Source organism: Pyxicephalus adspersus, chromosome 4 (genome assembly GCF_032062135.1).
Source record: "Pyxicephalus adspersus chromosome 4, UCB_Pads_2.0, whole genome shotgun sequence".
Classification (NCBI taxonomy): Eukaryota; Metazoa; Chordata; class Amphibia; order Anura; family Pyxicephalidae; genus Pyxicephalus; species Pyxicephalus adspersus.
Window position 1 is genome coordinate 120,955,680 of NC_092861.1, and position 19,716 is coordinate 120,975,395.

The 19,716-nt window shown below is 38.2% G+C and overlaps 1 protein-coding gene across 1 annotated transcript in view; it reads left to right on the forward strand.

Moving 5' to 3' along the window:
* Positions 1 to 10,751, forward strand: part of CFAP61 (cilia and flagella associated protein 61) — a 137,196-nt gene extending 126,445 nt beyond the window's left edge. Inside the window, exons 26-27 of the mRNA XM_072410264.1 lie at positions 4,285 to 4,375; positions 10,383 to 10,751. Coding sequence (XP_072266365.1) covers positions 4,285 to 4,375; positions 10,383 to 10,583 — 292 coding nt within the window. The 3' untranslated portion in view covers positions 10,584 to 10,751. The remainder of the gene's footprint in view (positions 1 to 4,284; positions 4,376 to 10,382) is intronic.
* Positions 10,752 to 19,716: the final 8,965 nt, after the last annotated feature.

Here is a 19,716-nt window from a genome sequence, read left to right on the forward strand (position 1 = left end):
TGAGGGAAAAACATGACGTTTTTTATGGTGCACATTACTTAAGCAAACAAAATGTTTCCCGGTTCAGGTCTAGATTTTAAATAGGCAATAATGTTATCTTCTCCTACATGTCTTTATAGACAGGATCCGAGCAGAGAAAAGTCCAATTGCATCACATGATCAGTACTTTATTATTCTGGGTGTTCCCATTACAGGATATGCATTTTTAGTTATTGAAATCTGAATTTGACATGATAGCTGTTGCAGCCCCTGTGCCCAGACTTGGGTAGGAACAAGCAACACAAAAATCCAATTCGTTTTACTGCAATACTAGGGGTGAGCTGTTACGGTAATAGTAGGGAGCAGAGTAATAGTGAGATGACTCCATCAGTCTGCTTCTTCTACTTTTACTGTCCAGTCATAGGTTAGGGGTGTGAAGGGTTAGTACTCGGGGGAAGCCTTTCACTTCCAATGTGGTTTCATATTCAATTCAATTATCAGATCTGAAATAAATCTGAAGAAAAAATTTAGCAGCCAACTGATCATAAGATTCAATTTTTATTTTGTATCAGATGTGGTAAATATTGATTAAAAAGACAATTTTTTTATTGTGTGTATGACTGATAAAGTATACCAATCAGAAATGTTATCATTTTTTAATTAAAAAGTCAACTGTAAAGTCATTAGAAGGGAAGAACCTTGTACATGTGTGTAATGTTTTGTGGGTCTGTTCAATGGAATCTGAATATTCTTGGACAGTTGAGCAAAAAAAATTGGCAACAGATCTGCGCAGAAAAGAAAAATTAGGTCTCCTTGTTTGCCAAACAGGGCTATGCTATAGCAGCACTATATAAATCTTGTAGAGACAAAACTACAAATCATTTGGCAGGCAACACAAAATATCTTTTCCATTCGTGCATTTGGCAGGTTGCATGGAGTTCAGCTTTTGATAGAACACCTTGGGGAACTTGACCTTCCTTACCTTTTTGATAATAAGATGGATGCTGCTGCATCTTCTTTGTGCATTCACAGACTGAGGTGGGTTCTAGACCGCACTTGTATAAAAAATAAAAGGGATCACGGTTGTGCATTCTGGATCACAAGATCTGATAAACAAAATTAGCAAAACAAAATTATATATATATATATATATATATATTGTTTATATAGTATTTAGCTGCTTGTTATATGTGATAAATAGACAGATCTGTCTGATTTGATATATTGTTTAAATTACCTACTGAAGATACGGAAGAAAAATAAGCAGCTCCAGGTCTGGAAACAGAAACCTAATTAAACACGTCTCCTCTACAAATTGAGAGTCTGGGCCAATTCAAATTAATTTCATTTAGCTAATCAGAATTAATTAATCCTCTTATACTAAGGGAAATATTTATTGCTCTGCAAATTATAATATTGCAGAACGATTTGCATATTACAAAACCAAAAAATGTAAAAACAAAAATTTCGATTTAGTATTTTTTTATTTGAAAACGCTTTGGCAGTAAAGGGCTCTTAGTCTTCTTGTAACCCATCTAATTATGACTGCATTGATTGTTTCATTTGAAATGAAAAATAAAACCAGACAACAGAAACAAACGGTTTGAGAGAGAACTGAGTAGGCTGAGGTTGCCCTTTTTGACCTGCTTCTGGAAATGCTAGCTGTTTTCTATGATGATCCCTTGGATTTAACATTTTCTAATTCTCAGCTAACCCTAAAAACAATTAGGCAGATCTGAAGATTAGAATTGTTTTAAAGTGTATAAAAAGGACATAAAAAGGTAATATATTGCAGCCTGCCAGTACTTACTACTACGTGTTTACCTGCTGATCCTGCCCATGACACACTTCCTGTTCTAGTTTTACAATGATCCTCACTTTACTGTATCTGCAGATAAGTAGCATTGCTACCCTGGAAAAAAAATCACAAATTTATAGGAAATATTATTTCTCTAGTTCCACCAACATTTGTGAATTTTCAGTTTTGTTCCACAAAAAAATAACTGACATTAAAATCCTCAACTTGCAAAAACAAAAATTGTTCATTTTTCCTAAAAACTAAATCCAGCAAATATGTGTCTGTTTTTGTTTCATCATGGGCGCCACCATCTGCTTTCTTCTAAACTTCTGCATTCTGATCTTTGGCCATTGTGATTGGCTGGAATGACATAATATTCAGTCCCGACACAAGCAAGGCAACCTAGGATTGGCGGTATTCCTGGCAGTAAAATTTGACAGCTGGCTGATGCTTATTGTATAAGGGACCCCTACCTGATCACCAATTTTCAAAGTGGTACTTTAGTGCCACTTTAATAGTGAAAAACAAGCAGCACAACCAAAGTGCAACCCAAGCTACCAGGCAATATGGACATATAGAAATAATAATAAAGAATAAAGCTACAAAAAAATGTAATTCACATATTCTGCATGCAACCATCCATTAAAGAATTGTTTGCACTACTAAGCATGTACACATGCTGAGAGGTCCTATGTGTAGTTTCTATACAAACAATAAACTACCTCTTTCTATTTCAGTCCCAACATCAAACAAAACCAATCAATCCATAGTGGCGTGAATCCATGTTTGTTCCTAAAACAGCAATTCCAGTAAATGTAGTTAATTGTAAAAAATCAAAAGACATAGCAGCCAGGGCCATGGTTTTGTAGATGGGCCCCATTAGGGAGGCTTTTGAGGCTATTTAAAATACCAGACCAACCTTTGTCAACATGTTTACCCCAGTGGAACCCTTTAAATAATTTTTAAGTTTTAGGGAACTCTTGCCATTTGCAATTTGGCATAAATTGGTTAAATTCCCCTTACAATGATGATCAGAACACTCTTATACAAACGTATAAATATCAATGGTGTCATGCAGGTGACTCTGCTAAGGCTTAGTACCCACAATTAGGTATGCACAATGACATGGAAGGTTAATTACCACCAGCTGTTAAAACCCCTAGAAACCTCTAGAGAAGCCTTTCCCAACCTTTCTAACATGAAGGAACCATTAGAATTCCTTTCAAGTCTTCACGGCTATAATTAATATATCTAGTGCACAATATATTAGTGTGGTGGTCAGTGGAAAGGATACCTCCTAAATTGCTGGCCAGTGAGAAGAATGGCATCCTTACAGGTCATTAGTATTGGCTAAACTGACCTGAGAAATTGCTCATTGTTTAAGGAACTCTTAGCAACCTCTGCAGGAACTCTAGGGTTTCACAAAACCCTGGCTTGAATAACAATGCTCTGGAGGAACCCTGGTGGAGAATGGCTGTCTAGAAGATAGCATAGGCTGCACCCACATTTAGGCAAACAGTTGTTTAAAATGAATAGGATTTCGGCTATAATGTGTGAGCTTGCTGTCCAAGTAATCATTACCAGACGTAGCAGTGGATTTGGCCTATATTTGACAGCTGTCAATCTGTGTACACTGCATGATCTGATGGCAAAATCTGCTGTTTATATGAGTACAGACAACAAGCACAACAGAAGGGACTGAGTAAAAAAAAAATTGTTTTTGAACACTGCACGGAATACTGATCAACACTTTTCCATTTACAAGGAAATATTACTGAAAACTGGTATTCATTAAAAGGAGAATATAAAGTAAATATCTCCAGTATAAGCTTCATGTTTGCACACCAACGTTCGCTTAATATTTCATTGTCAGAGTTGCTTAGAATGTATGCCCGCATGACCCACAGACAAAACTTATAGTTATGAAGTGAAGAACACACATGTTTGTACATGAATTATAATGCTTATAAAGAGACTCGCTAGGACAAAACAAGAACTTTGGGCATTAGAGTAGCAATCTTGTCACCGCACTGCGACACCACGATGGCCTGTTTTCCTGTCATATATTAATCCTTAGACCTTAATGCTGAACAACATTTGTGTCATTGTCTACACAAATTTAATTTGTTTATGCACCAGTTCAGTTAATCCTACAATCTGCTTTTCTCAAATGAGGCTGGATAATGGAGTCATGGTCCCTCACAGGTCTGCAGGCTTTTAAATTCTGATAAAATCAGGATTCTTCACTGGGCCTTGCCACAGCTCTGAATTAAGCCACTTTAAATGTAATTACCAGAGCTGGCTGTACATCAGGAACATCCATTAAAAAAATTGATTGACCATGCTGTTATGGGGAGGCATTTTATGAACAAACGATCCTGATGGGCCCTGAGCTATAAATTATAAAAGCAAAAAAAAAAAAATGGGAAAAAAATCAGGTAAATACTTTATTAGCTGTTAATGAGAGGTTCACTGGATAACTCAATTTCTTCTTCTTTTTACAACAGCTACTTCATGGAAGCGTGGTGCATGGCCATCTACCACGATCGCTTTATTGATTTCCAGCAAGAGGTGCGTGAAATCCTGGCATCGAAGAAAGTAAGAAAATCAGTAATTCCTTCTTGTCTTTACAAGATCTGGCACTTTCCTAGCACTTCTCAGTTTGCTGCGGCTGGCCACTTTGCTGTGGATTTTGTTAGCCTGAAGCAAAATGTATTAGTGTGAGCCGTTCATAATTATACATGGTTGTTGCTGTGAGATTCAAAAACTTGCAGAGATAAACCGTTATAGACAGATGACTTGTAGTTATTATCAGGGATAAATAAATGTGAGGATTGTCAGTCTGTATCTTTTTAAAAGTACAGTGTTGCTGGAACTGATCTGTACAGACACCGTTGTTCATTCCAGGAAGAGAGGAAAAGCAGTGAACGTGAAACAGAAAGTACCCCACTGTGTCTTCCACATTGGGTATTATCTGTTGGTCATTCAGACATCCAACAGGATGGATCTCTGAGTGATGGCAGAATTGCTAAATTTTCATCCAAAACGATCACAAATGTTTGTCTTGGGTGATGCAAATCTTCCATGTGTGCATAGCCTACCAGGGGAAACAGTATTTGCTGTCCTATATCTCCCATGTTGCTGCTTCTTGAAAATGTTTTTACAGCCAAAACTTTTTTTCTATACAGTAGAGAAGGTTTAGAACCAGCAAGTCAGGAATTGATGGAAAATTATACAGTTGTTGCCATAACAGGAATGGTCAGAAAATCTTCGAATGGAGCCACTTGAAATAAAGATTGTTGTTCAATAGGGGAAATTCCTTCAGCTAGAGATTTTCTTTCACTTCCAGTTGAAGATATGCAACAGGAAGGGACATTTCCCCAACAGGACATAGCAAAAATAAACTTACATTTTTTTAAACATTTAATATGCCAATGAGTTTTAAAATAAATTTTTAAAAAAATACAAAGATGGGGACTGGATTTTTTAGGAAGAGAAAGTAGGAAAAATGTTATCAATCTTCCAATATGTGTCAACAAAGCAGTAAGCTTCCTGAATACTCTTTGACCAGACAATGTTAAGGATCAGATTTTTGATACAGATTTTTTTGTTCAGCATTGCCCTTTGTTTTGGGGGCCACCCATAGGCCTATCACTGTTTATTTTATTACTGGATACAGCGTGAGTTACACTGTTGTATTTTAGTTTTTGGCAAATACCCATAGTGATTTAATAATAACAGGGTTATTATAAAGCTCGATAAAAATAAAATACAAAAGAAAAGTGCCCACATGTGGCCTTGAGTTGTGAATAGTTATTTACTCACTTTTAATAGAAATCTATTGACTAATGTGTGATCGGTAATAGCAGCTCAATGCAAAATGTAACAGAAGCCAAACCATTATAAGTGTTATGGTTGTAGAATAAGATTCCTTCTCTTTTAGGTTATGATTAGGTATTACTCCATGGGCCTGATTTATTAAAGCTCTCCAAGGCTGGACGGGATACACTTTCATTAGTGAAGCTGGGTGATCCAGCAAACCTGAAATGGATCAGATCCAGGATTAAAAACATTTGCTTATTGAACACACCACCCTGCTCAGTCACTTTAGCACTGGGCATTGCATGTGGGTTGAGAGGAGGAGGGTATGTAAAGTACCACCAGGATGTGCAGAAATAGCAAAGGCTCCGAGTAGCATTGGACTATTCTGATGCTGTAACGAGAGGTAGATGTGCATACATTATATCCATAGCTTCCATATCCATAGCTTAGAGAATGATTGTTTTTAGTTTTGCATTTTCACAGGAATTGCATGAAATTAGTTAAAATCTAGGACCATTCAATCCTATTGATTGAACGTCCCCTTATTGTTTGCTGCATTTTTAATGTTTGCCAGAGCTGTGTACAGGAGATCAGTGTTGGCATATGCAAATGGGAATCTTATATTAAATGTGTTGCAAATGTGTTCAATGCTGCAGGTTGTCCATTAATGAATCGCAAATCATTAATAAGACCAACAATTATTGATTTATCATCTGAAAATAATGACTGTTAAGGTTTGTTCACATAGATATTTGGCATCAGAGATGAATGTTCATTTGTTGTGTGTATGAGCTTTTAAAGAGAACTTTATACCATGCCTCATTCCATGCTGTGTTTTAGTGTGAAGGTGGTCATCTTAGTAGAGTATCAGGGCATTGCATTGTCATGTCAGATCTACCTTTCTAATGGCTGGTGATTGAATGAACTGTTGACTGGTAGAGGGAATGTATAAAAAGCAGCAGGAGAGCTGAAGAAAGGACAGGTTCACAGAAATAATAAAGGAAGATCCTTTCAAGTCCTTAGGTACAGCGTCCTCTCCTGTTTGCTGAGAAGAACAACAAGCAGCACTGTACACATCACCAAACCTCAATACAGGGCTCGGGGAGAAATTCCAAATCCAGAGAGAATACATCAGAGGTTGTCAGTAAATGCTTCACATAATCGCACTCTTCATATGTACAGTTATGGGATTACAGAGACAGGAAAACCTAGGCACAATGGCTTACAAAAATACCAGTTCCTGGCAAATGGATTTAGGAAATATGAAATGCAGTTCAGCAAGCAGCTGTACATAGACTTCATTCAGTGAGCAGACAAGCAGATCTAGCTTTATGATGTGAGTACAGTGTATCTACAAACAAACATTTATCTGCAATAAAGTAACAAGTAAACCGTAAACCAAGTATCTGCCACTTTATTTTATGTGTAGGGCAACAATATAGGCCCCCCCTAAGATTTTTCTAAAGCTGAACTCCAGCTTTACCGTCAGGCTTGTACAGTTGTACAGGCTCCTCTCCTGTACTGATTTCCCTGCACATAGTCAGCTTCTTACAGTGGCCATTGGAAGTTTCAGCAAGTCAGATAGAGCCTGCTTCATTTCCTTGTTGACATATATCTGGCATCATCCAGCCCTTTCATCCCCACCTGAACTGTCCCTGGTCAACCCCTTTTTTTTAGACTTCAGCCCAGCATCACATGTGGACATTACATGGGTGGCATTTGTATAGCCCTAAGCCCTGTCCTATTCTTTCTGTCTCCCTTGAGTTAATATACGGATGGGAAGCATGCTAACAGGTTGGCTTATCAGAGAAACCGGGAGGTGAACTAAATTGCATTTCTTTTCACTGTCCAGTCACAAACTAGGGCGTTTCCCTGGGTTCAGAGAAAGAGGGTTCAATGGTGCCAATCATCAGACTTAAAAAAAAAATATCTGAAGGAATACTGGGGCAAAATTGGCTATTTATTTATTTTTTTTAAGCTGTTTCTACCTTAAAACTTAACAGTTTCTGAACACTTTAATGAGCCTTTCAGCTCTCAAACTGCTGCTGTGTGACCAAGATAGACAAACTGCTCCACGGGCAACCATACTTGCATGTGACTGCAGCTACGGCACAAATTCTAAATAGCAACCATGCAGCCAAAAGAGACTTTTGCTTTCGGCTACTGCTTCATGATCTGCTGTCAAAAGGCAAAAATGTCAGCACTCATGGTTCTTTGAAAACCCCTTTACTGTGGTTCCATACAAACACTGTGTTTCGGGGGGCGCAATGGTCCCCTTTATCTGCTGCCACCTGCATGCAAGAAATGGTCCCATTCTGCTCCCAGTCACTTAAATGAGGATGGCTGGGACCAAGTTGGAGCTGGCAGCAAAATGCGGCTCACCATGGGTCTAAAATAGACTTTAAAAACCCTAATGGTAATTCATTAAAGATGTAGCAAAAATTGTTAATTCTTACATACAGAGCAGCTTTGCTCTCAGTGCAGGTTTTATAAATGTCCCCCACACAGGAACTCCAACACTCCTGTGGAGCTGATCATTGCTTTTGTCAGCCACGGCGTCCATACCAATCTATCACAATTCATTGCACTTGACGAATAATTTAGGAAGACTTATGCCTAATTAATTCTGACCAGCCATAGCAAATATATATTAGTCTGTTGTTTAGGAGGTGACAGAAAGGTGCATTACTTATGTGATTAGGAGGCAGGAATGCTGTTTGGAGCAGCGAAGGTGCCCATGTGCAGACACAAGAGCGTCAGCTAATCCTCTCAGATAGCCACAACCACCAAACACATTTAGCTCCCGCTGTGAGCCTGGTGGGCCAGCTGCCTCCATGTCTGATGCCAGCCAAGAAAAGAATCCTCTGGGTAGTACATGCTGATGTTCAGCCTGCCGCCTCTCCAGGGACCCAGTCATTTTTACAGAGCAGCCAAGCGTCCTTTATTAGACGCTCCGCCATCCCAAATCTCTACATTTGTAATGCAGCTCTGAGCATTTGCTATCCCGAGGACAAAGATGAATTACATTTGTTTCTCTCCCCCCTCAGAAATGGCTGCATCATCCCATTTATTTTTCAGAACAAAATGAGGGACTTTACAATAAAGCAACATCCGGCGAGCCCTTAGCACACTGGTCCAGGCACTTTTATAGCATTGACTCTAATACGTGCTAATGCAATTTTTTTCTGAAAATTTTACATGATTCATTTACTGCTGTCTGCTGGTTTAATTAGATTTAGGTGGTTTTTATTGTGCGTCAACAGCTGTAAAATTCTGATGTAATTGAGGGAAAATTATCTGCGGAAATTCCATGAAATGTGTTTGTATCTCTCTAAATTCTGCACATTTATCTCAGGTTAGTTGATGTTGTAGACTGAGGAAGCGGTCAGAAATAATCATGGTCCATGAGTCAGGTCAAACGTCTGAATGAAAAGTTGATATTTATATTTATATACTGCATAGGTGACACCATAAATCACTTCTGCAGATTTGTAACCTTCTGCGTCACCATGGCTCTTCTAGCCTGCCCACAGGCCTATGAATTAGCATCATGCTCCTGTAGTCCTCCCTGCTTTCTTACAGGGATATTTCGGACCAATGGGGAGCTGCAGTGCTCTGGTCGATTCACATGAATGGGAAAGGTGGGGATCAATTTTTTACATGCAACTGCTACAGATTGTGGTGCGTTATGGCACGTATTTGTTGCCTACAAATCTGCACCACAGTTATAGGCACATGCAAACCCTGCCTGTGGTGCGGGTTGCCTCTCCCAGCTTCACAGCAGAAGTTTGCTGTGTGCCTGGGAGCTGTTTAACTCCACAGGTCGTAAAGGGATCTTAAAGTGGAACTGAAGTCACATTTTGAAAATTGTCAATCAGGCAGATGTTTATTGCAGACAGGGATGGTGATGGTCCTTCTGCAATAATTGTTCTTACCTGCCTAAAAGTTGCTCAGCTACCAGATTTCACTGATAGGCACATGTGCAGCTCAGTGTTTGTTGTCAGGGATAACCAGCAATCCCGGCTTCCCAGTCATCTCAATAAGATGTCAAGCCAATAAGATGTCTAAAGATCGTCTCCAGGAAGAGAAGAAGTAAAAAGATGGCAGCACCCTGCAATGTAACTGATTTGATTCCTTTACCATCCTCTTTCACTTCAGGTCTGGGTCAAATTCATGTACTTAGACTGTTTGGATTTACTATATTATTACTTCTATTGACCTATTATTTATTACAGAGATGCATTTATTTTTATCGTTTATACCTACCAAGGGGTCTATTTTTTAAGCAGTGATTCCCTGGTGGAGAACCTTCCAGGTCCATGTGTTCCAATGGCTGTGATTGATTTCCTATTAGTTAATGTTTTAGTGAATGTCAGATTCACCACTTTATAAAGAGAGCCTCCAGAGTTTGTTTTATTAAAGAATTTGTTACCCCTGAGGCAGGGTGAACGTGTTGTACTGCCCACTGCAGAATTTAGTGATTTTGAGACATAAAATGTATTTACACAACACATCTCATAATTTAAAAAGTAAAATGATATTAAAATTATAATACTTTTATAATACACTTGATTTAGAAAATATAGAAAAAAAACAAAGTCACAATGATTCTACAGGTTCTCTGCTGTATAAAGTTTTGAGGGTTTTACATCAATTTTTAGCTATAGAATGAATGTTTTAGAATATTTTTATTATATATGTGAAATATGAAAAAAAAAGGGGAGGGGGGGGGGTTGTCTGGCAGTGAAAGGGTTAATGGGTTCTCCTCTGTTCCCTTTTCCAGGTCCCTGACCAGCTCTCTATGAAGCAGCTAGCCCAGAAAGTCACAGAAGATGAACTTAACCTTGCAGAAACCCCACAGAAATATCTAAAGCGCCTTCTTCAACAAAACGGATATCAAAAGGACATTGAAAAGAAAGTCCTGAACTACCTTAATTACAATAGTAACCACCTGTCCATGTTTGCCAGGCCTGGAATTGTTTAGTGTTCTCATTCTGAACAAACAGCATTGCTCTGACTGTATCCATCATAGTGTAATAAATGATTTATTAGCATACATTGTCCATGGCGTCCTGCAGGGGGCAGTACTGCCTATTCCTTCCAAGCCTAACAAACAGCCCAAAATCAATTAAACAGACTTTAATAAAAATGACTTGAGTCTCCTTTGTGTTATGTATCATGTAGTATGGTGTGTGAGGGGTTCTAGTGTTCATTTTCCATCTTCTCTTAAATGAAGGGGAAATGAGATGCATAAAATGAGCTGGATTTCATGTATTTGATTAACCAACAGGTGTACAGGAACATCTGTAGTCATATGAACTTTCACACTTCAATGGGTTATTCATCATTGATTCACAACAATTAAATTTACCGTCAAAACAATGTATATGTATATGTATGTATATATGTATATATATATATATATATATATATATATATATATATATATATATATATATATATATATATATATATATATATATAGTATAAATATATATTAATGAATATATAATACAAATTGATTTCACACCAAGTGCCCTATACCTACTGATAGGGCTTAGTCACCTTAACTGTGTTATATTGTCTGATGATTGTAAGCAGCAATTCATGTTGGCTATGTCAGACCCCTCAACCTGTCCACTGCAGAACCACTTTTAGGTCAACTATTTATTAGAGCTCAGTGACTAAAGCCCCATACAGATGTTAGATTTTTGTTGCCGGAATAATTTTTCATGATTGTTTCCAGTGATAGATGAAAGATTGAATGCTGTACACACAGTGTTATTGAGTTTTATAAAAATGGAAGGACACATGAGCAGCACCCCACTGTGCTCTCCTCTATAGAAAAGTATAGCAGTCATCCCCGCTTGCTTGTTCATCAATCTGTCAGGGTGGATTGAAAAGTTTGAAAAAACATCAGATGACCACTATACACATGCTAAACATAAAATTTCCAAAGAAATTATTGAAAAAATGGATTGCACACATCGATCTGGCAACAACAGTTCCTCCTTTCTATTTACCGAAATGTCCAAGTATTAGGTATGTTCTGCATAAATTCATACTGCAACTTGCATTTTCCATGACAGCACATTTAATGTACAACATTGTGTAATATGTTGGTGCTATATGTTTATTAATAATAATAATAATAATAATAATACTAATAATTGCTCATAATTTACAGTTTTGGCATAAAAAATCAGAAATCTGTAATCTAACTTCAAATTTCAATAAAGGTTATTATCCAAAGAGGAAGTTATAAGCTGTTACCTTGCTCCCTACATGTCAGTGTCATCACCTGTCATTGGAACCAGTAGGCACTGACGTCCCCTGTTCTGTTTTCTGTACAGAGTTGTTACCAGGCAGGGTTGCAGCCTTTTCATAGAGTTCACATTGTTCGCAGCAGTCATCTTCTCTGCAGAGGGTTTCTTTACTTAGGAGAAGAGAAAAAAAAACATAATTGTACAGATAGGTGAGGATTAAATTGCTGTCACCCTAGAAAAACATCTGCGTGTAATAAACAGGTGTTACAAGAAAAAGAATCAATAAACAGACGGTGACAACTGTAGTTTACAGGTTGTCATTGTGGTGCTATGGCACTGCTGGCTTCTATTCATGTCATGGCTATAAAGGGTAACAACCAGTACTTTATATACAAACTACTTACCTGGTTTATATACTATGTTGGTGAGATTCCTTCAGTTCTTAGATCCAAACTCATTCTATGGATGATATAAGGTTTTAGATTAAATATTATATATTTTCTAGTATTAAAAAAGGGAACATAGGAAGCTGGTGCATCCAAACGTTGGCAGGAACACGCAAAATTCCGAATAAAATATCACTTTTGGGCTAGACAACATTGAAAAATAATTTGGATATCTGACAATTTCAGTTCACCGACCTCCTGCCTATCCTGTAGAATGCTGTAAAGCACAAGCAGATCGATTATAAACCCTGAGGAAAGGATCCCAATGGTCCCAGAAGCTTGCATGCTTAAAAAACAGAGTTTTAAAAAGATAAAAGATTTCTAGAATATTGTGTGAGTTCACCACAACCTCCAATCCATTCCATACTGAGTGTTGATGTTTTATTAGATTATTTCAGCAGGACTGAGCAATGATCAGGATGTCAATGTTCACCTTACAGGCTCACAGTGGATCGATTTGGAGAAAAGTTAATCAGCCAGGGTGAATTTTTCTTTTTGATAGATTAGCCTTCCCTGGGGCAAGTGGCAGGGTTGCCTGCTGGGTACAGACACATTACCTTGGGTTATATATAGGTATAGAGATTTGTATCATCCACTGACCACCTAATTACCACCTTTTAGGGTGTCAGGGTTATAATTAACATCTGCTCTGTTGTGTCCGTTAATGTGTCCAGGCAAAGTGTCTACACTACACAGAGAGGTCATGAAATTTACATGTACAATTAACAAGGTGCCGAGTTACCAGAAGAAACCAAAAGATATATAAAAAGCACATTTCACTCCCTCTACCTGACCTACCCCACCCAACCGTTAGCCATACTTTCTGATGTCTCTTTCTCTGTCTGGTTTGTGCTATTTTATATCTCTGTATCCCACTTGTTACAAATCCAATCCCCCTTGTTATTTTCTCTCACCATTGGATTTGGAGAATAGAATGACTTTTGCAGCAAGGTTTATAAAAGAATTTGTAGGGAATAGTCCTGGATTTTACACAAGTGGTTTTCTTTATTCTTTACTGCTTGTTTGTTCCATATGTATGTCTTCGTAAATAAAGAATATTATTTACATATTAATTAAAAAAAATCACATTTCATAAGAACAAATAGATCACACGATAGACCCTCTCTCCGACTGAAATCAAAAAGGTCACCAGTCAACCATTTTTCACACATTGGCCCTGATTTATTAAAGCTTTCCAAGACTAGAGAGGATAGAGTTTCATCAGTGAATCTAGGTGACCCAGCAAACCTGTAAAGGATTTTTTTTTCCTTCTTTTAAGGATTTTTTAAATCCTGGACCAGATCCATTCCAGGTTTGCTGGATCACCCACCTTCACTGATAAAAGTGTATCGTCTCCAGCCTTGGAGAACTTTAATAAATCAGGCCCAATGTGTCTGAGCCGAATAGTAGCCCACATGAGTGAGAATATCAATTTCTGGATATCATCTATATTTGGCCATCCTGAGAATGTGATAAAACACAGAACTCCTAGTTACAGAAGTTAGAAAAGCAGAGGGTAAAGTGAATTTCAGCGTATTTATCTAAAGTATTGCCCTTGTTTTTGAACTGAACCTTAAACCATGGAATGTCGGGTTGGGGTGCGGTTGGTGGTTCACTGTCTTGTTCACTTGCCGTCCATTTGGATATGAAATGTTAATACTAATCTACTACCCAAGCTAGGTGAAATATCTTCTATAGGGGTTACATCAGACTTTCTGCTGTCCCAATCCACTTGTGTAGATGAACGTAATGATGTATTCAGATATATCCAGGGGTGCCAGGGTCAGGATAGCACAATACGCTACACAAGCAAACCTAGACTGGAACATCTGAGAGTTTGATGTAACCCAAACTATAAGCGTATCCAAGAATCTATAGTGCTACGGTGCACTCGGTCCATATAGGTGATTTTAAGGCTTTATTTTAATGTTTTACTAAAATGTATTTAACTATAGATCTTTTCTGTTCTATCTTTCTGCCTATATAGTATATTTCCTATGTGCAGAATAAAGAAAATCGGGCGAATACAGAGGAATAGGGATCCTATATATAAAATGTGCTTTTGACCTTCCATGAGAGTTAAGAGTATGTTCATATGGCAAATTACTGTCTAATGTTTGGGGTATTTTTAAACATAGAAGATACCCATCTTTATATTGATAGTTGAAACATGCTGCATGGAACTTATTCAATAAGTGTTTTTATTTCTATTATTTGTTATAGTGCTGCCCCTTATGTGTATATAATTTTCTATGTATCACCCAATTTATACATATATTTTTGCCCAGCAATATTATTTTATATACATTATTTTTACTCTTTGATGTTACAACATGGGGATTCTTATACATCATTCACATTTATATATAATAGGACCCTCAACCTAGTTGCAGAGACAGGGAAATGTTTTTTATACAGAGGAGCCATGTGTAAGAGGATGCTGATTTTTTGTTGGCTGCCTGGAGCAGAAGTGATGATAAAGCTGGATAAAGTATACATGGCTTAAGGGAGTGTATGGGATGGGGTGGGGGGTGTAGAGGGCTAACCTGCAGCTGTATGCTAATAGGGGAGAAAATCTACTGCCTCCCTATATTAAACAAGCAGGCGCTAGAAGCACACATCATTGAACAAACATAGAGTACTAGGAATGAACAAAAATGAAATAACATCAATGTACAAACAGCCAGGGCAAGCATGGAAAGGAACAAGAGAGGGAGGACGAGGCACCAGCAGTTCTGTGCCTGCATGTGGCCATGTTTGTTCTTGAATTTCCATAGTGATTGAGGAGCCCGTAAATGATCTAAATTGTGAAGCCTCAACAACCTGTTCCATGCACAAGACAAGAACAATCAGAGTGTCACCGCTCCTCCATTCCTGATACATTGGGAAGCATTGTCCACTTTATCCCTTTTCAGACTAATAGTTGGGCCAAGTGACTTTGATTCTCTCTTCCTGAGTGGCACCATTGTCTTTTTCCTCTGCGGCTTAATCCATCGATTCTCCTGGCCAGAACAAACAATCACTTACATTGGGGTAGATCCTAACCAACTAACATTTGGTATCCAAAAGGAATTTGCAGTATTTTTGCATTTTGATCCTTCTACAAAAGTCCTTGTGTTGGCATTTCCTTGGGGTGGCTATGCTCCCTCTTTATTTATCATCACCCAGCTGTAAGCAGTCGTGTCCCCGTTGCTTTGTTTTGCTTGTGTCACCATTAACTTGAGAATTGCCATGTCAGAGCAAGTACATGTAGATAAGAAGTGATTGCAATGAGGTCACATGTGATCAGCGGCGATGAGATGCAAATTATTATTCAATAAAGAAGAAATCAGTATTTTCTAAAATAAAACAAATTTGCTAATCATGCTTTAGAAATGTAAATAACACCCAGTTAAGGTTAACATGTACTCTAAGTGGTTATAAAATGGCTTTCTATGGCTTGGCTAGGGCTGGGCCTCCTTCTTCACAACCAGGTCTGAATAGAGGCAACAGATTGCAATGTGTATTGTTCAGCAAATTCCTAATGTACTCCCCCCCCACCTCCAATACAGGCCCTTATTGGTTTTTTTTATTCATTCATTCCTTATTTCTCTGTCTCTGCCTATTAATTTCCCTTTCTCCCTTTTCCCTGTTCATTCTATTCTATTATGAATGTAATTATTTAAACGGGAGATCTATTGCAGCTTTATGCTAATGAGTCGAACAAAAGAGCGGGGTCTGGGGAGGGGGGTAAGGTGAACAGCAAAAAAAAGAAATGAAATTGGAAGGCAGGCGGAGGGGGCTTGGGTATGAGAGCATGGGGTCGTCTATGTGTGTGTGCATGATTATGTGAGACAATTTTCTGCGTGCTGCTAAATAATAAATTGTAACTCACATTGGCATTGACTAATCAGTGTGCTGAGACAAAGTTTGGGGTGAAGGGTCCATCTACTTGTTTACAAGGGATTTGTTGTGCAATATGAAAATGTTATGTGACAACAATTAGTACAACACTCGAAGGAACATTTATGGGAAAATGGAAATTAATGGAAATTAGGAAATCATAAGTTGGTTATACAGTGAAGAATTATGAAAAATGCAACGTGTTCCTATACAAGTGAACAAAATACACACAAGTAGGACTTTCCTAGATTCTGGTAGGGATGTGCATGTTTTAGGTAGAGGCTGCTTAGTCCAATCACCTCCTTTCTATCATTTTTATCACTCTGGAGGTGAAATCTCTCTATCTTAGTTCCCAATCCAGCTTCCTATGCCTGGAGCACATCCCTCCACCTGCTCCACACTCCGACATATAATGGGAATACGGCACAGAAGGTCATGAATCTCAAACACAATGAGGGAAATGCTTGGATTGCCCCTCTAGGTCCATAAAGGTTGAGGGCCAAAAGACACTTTTGTTAAAACAGCACATTAACACAACACATTAAGACATTGTTTAAATCTGCAACTATCGTTGAAGTGTTTATTGTGTTATTGTGTGCTACTTCCCTTCTTCTTAGATTGTAAGTTCTTCTGGGCAGGGTCCTCTCCTCCTGTGCCATTGTCTTTATCTGTCTGTAATTTGCAACTTCTATTTAATGTACAGCGCTGCCTAATATGTTGGAGCTATATAAATACTGTTTTTTAATATTATTATTATTATTAAAAATACCAATAATAAAGTAATACCCAATGGTCCATTGTGCTGAATTCACCTTGGCTACACTTGTGTTTTACACTTCATGTGTCGGTTGGGGTGTGCATAGTAGATGCACAAGAGAACCAATCATAAATAGAACACGCTATACATTTCTTTCATGTGATTGTTTTGTTTTAATTATTTTTTTTAAAACCAAGGCATATTTACATTATGTGGGTTCACATATTTTACATGGCACTGGTTTTCTTTGGAGTGATTTTAGAGACTTCCAGAAGAGAGGAGTTCCACCCAAATTTTTGGAACAAGGGTAAGTCACAGTCCTTTAGGGCAATGTTGGACCCATACTGATCTGTTGCAGGCTCAACTATGGTCCTATCTGCTCCAGTTCACGTGAATGAGGGGCAGTTGGGAACCAATTTTGCCTTGTGGCAGATTGTGGTGCAGTTTCAGATAGTCACAATTCACTTTTGGCTGCATGGATGCTTTTGTTAGAACTACACTGTGGCTGCAGCTAAATACAAAGTTGCTGCTTCTCCAAAGTTCTGCTGTGTACCCGGGAATGGCCAACTGCACCGTTTACCACTGTGAGTATGTAAGAATGAAAGGATATATGACGTGGGGTCTTGGGGTGTTTGTTTTTCACTTGGCCATTGCTGGATGTCACATTTCTATTGAGACTTTCAAAGCACTTGCATGGACTTGTGAATTATACAACCAATATGATATTTTATGTTTTTTATTGTTTAGGATATATGGTGTTAGCACCACCCATGAGTAATCGGGTTTATTGGTATGCAATATTCATATCCCCATATGAAATAACATCAATCTGTATTTCTTTATTGAAGCAGCACACCTGGACATGGCTGATGGTCTGAAGGAATGGAATGGAGAGAAATCTGCAGCAACAGTAGCAACATGTTTCTTGACCTCTGATGTTATCTGCCAGGCTGTCATCATGATCCTCAGACTCAGCACTTTATTATTCAAAGAATTAAAATAAGCATGCAGCAAGTGATATTGGCATTCATGCTCTGAATACTTGCTGTAGATCAGAAAATATTATGACCATTGGATGGATCTTACATTCAGCCAGGCAATATGTGTGTTACTCTAGCACAAGTTTCCTTTTCTATATTTCATATGGAGAATTCTGGGTTCACTGTCTATCAGTATGTTAGGTCATTGTAGATGAATTACTGGACTGAAGATTGTGTTATCGTTAGCTAGTTATGTCTGACTGATAGACTTGTAATGAGCAACAATAAAGCTCTGTACACACGACAGATAATAGTCACCGGAGATAAAAGACCAGCTCGTCTTGGGCGAAAATCTGAAATGAATACAGCAATCCTCCCATGTCAGACTGATGGGTTTCCAATCAGGAATGACCACTGTGTATTTCAATGAAGGAGAGCACAGTGGGGTGCTGCTCACTCGCCCTCTATAGAACAGAATGGCTCTGTGTGTACAACGGTCGTTCATTCATCTGTCACTAGAAACGATCATGAAAGGTTGTTTCAAGTGGCAATCCTCAAGCACGGCACATCATTCATGTGGCAGATAAATGAACGACATTGGGTGAACCCAGTACGCATATCAGGTTTTTGTCCAAGATGAACACAATAATTTATCTGGGGTCTACATAGCTTAAGAAAGATCCAGCATCCCCTATACAGAAGAATGAAAACATATAGTTTATTTTTGTTTCAAGACAGCCATAAGTTAGAGGGGATTGGGAGCCCAGAATTCAGCTTTAAATCCACCAAAGTTACATTAACAAGAAGAGCTGTCAGGCCATTAAGCGATGGGAAATCTATTCTTTATTGGCGTTCATAAACTGCTGTTGATTCACAAACTTAATACAATGAAGCACAAGAATAGGAGAACCCCGCCACTTTTTTCAGAACTGGTTTTCATTTATAGTACAGGAGCCGAACCTCGATCAATTGAAAGATTATGTACTGATATGCATTGGAAAAACTGTCAGGTACCTGGGCGCATTAGATGTGTTATCATATTATCAAAAGGATCCACATGGAGGGTGATGTGTCACTGGGGGGTTCCACAGATGAATACATTCCTTGATATGTATCAGGTGTCCTCTACACCAAGAGGAACAGATGACTTCTTGAATACCAATGTTAGATATGCTGCCATGGTCACGAGTTCTTTGTTTTTTTTCTCTTCAACCTTTATTACCATTATTTTAACAAAAATTATATGCAAAAAAAAAGCAGAAGTCACTTAAAGGGAAACTCCATCTTAGTGATAATATATAAGTGATAACAATTTACCTGTGCCAGAATATATCCTGTTACTTTATAGACAGCAAACTAATCATTGCACATATTGCCTTTTATACAGCCCTGAATCGTCCTCCATTCCCTTCCCTTGTTACATTATTAACAAAACTCATAACATACACAAGTGCATACAAATGCAGTGAGCTGGAAATGTATTTCCTACCTGCAGGTATTATGATTCATCCAATGCTAAATTTTGTACCTGTGCTCATGTCAGGCTGGTTTGTATGCTGGGTGATTAATCACAGATCCTCTGAGTGATCTAATTGATTTGGGGGTCTTCAAAGAAAATGAAAGCAATCTTCTTTCTGAATTAAGTCTAAGGTTGTGCATGTGTGCTGTAGAAGAACTAGATTGTTAGCTCTGTTGGTTCAGGGACTGATTGGTTGAGCTGTATAATAAAATCATCCTCCTGGTAATATTTGGCATCCTATCCTACACCTGCCATTACTCTACACCT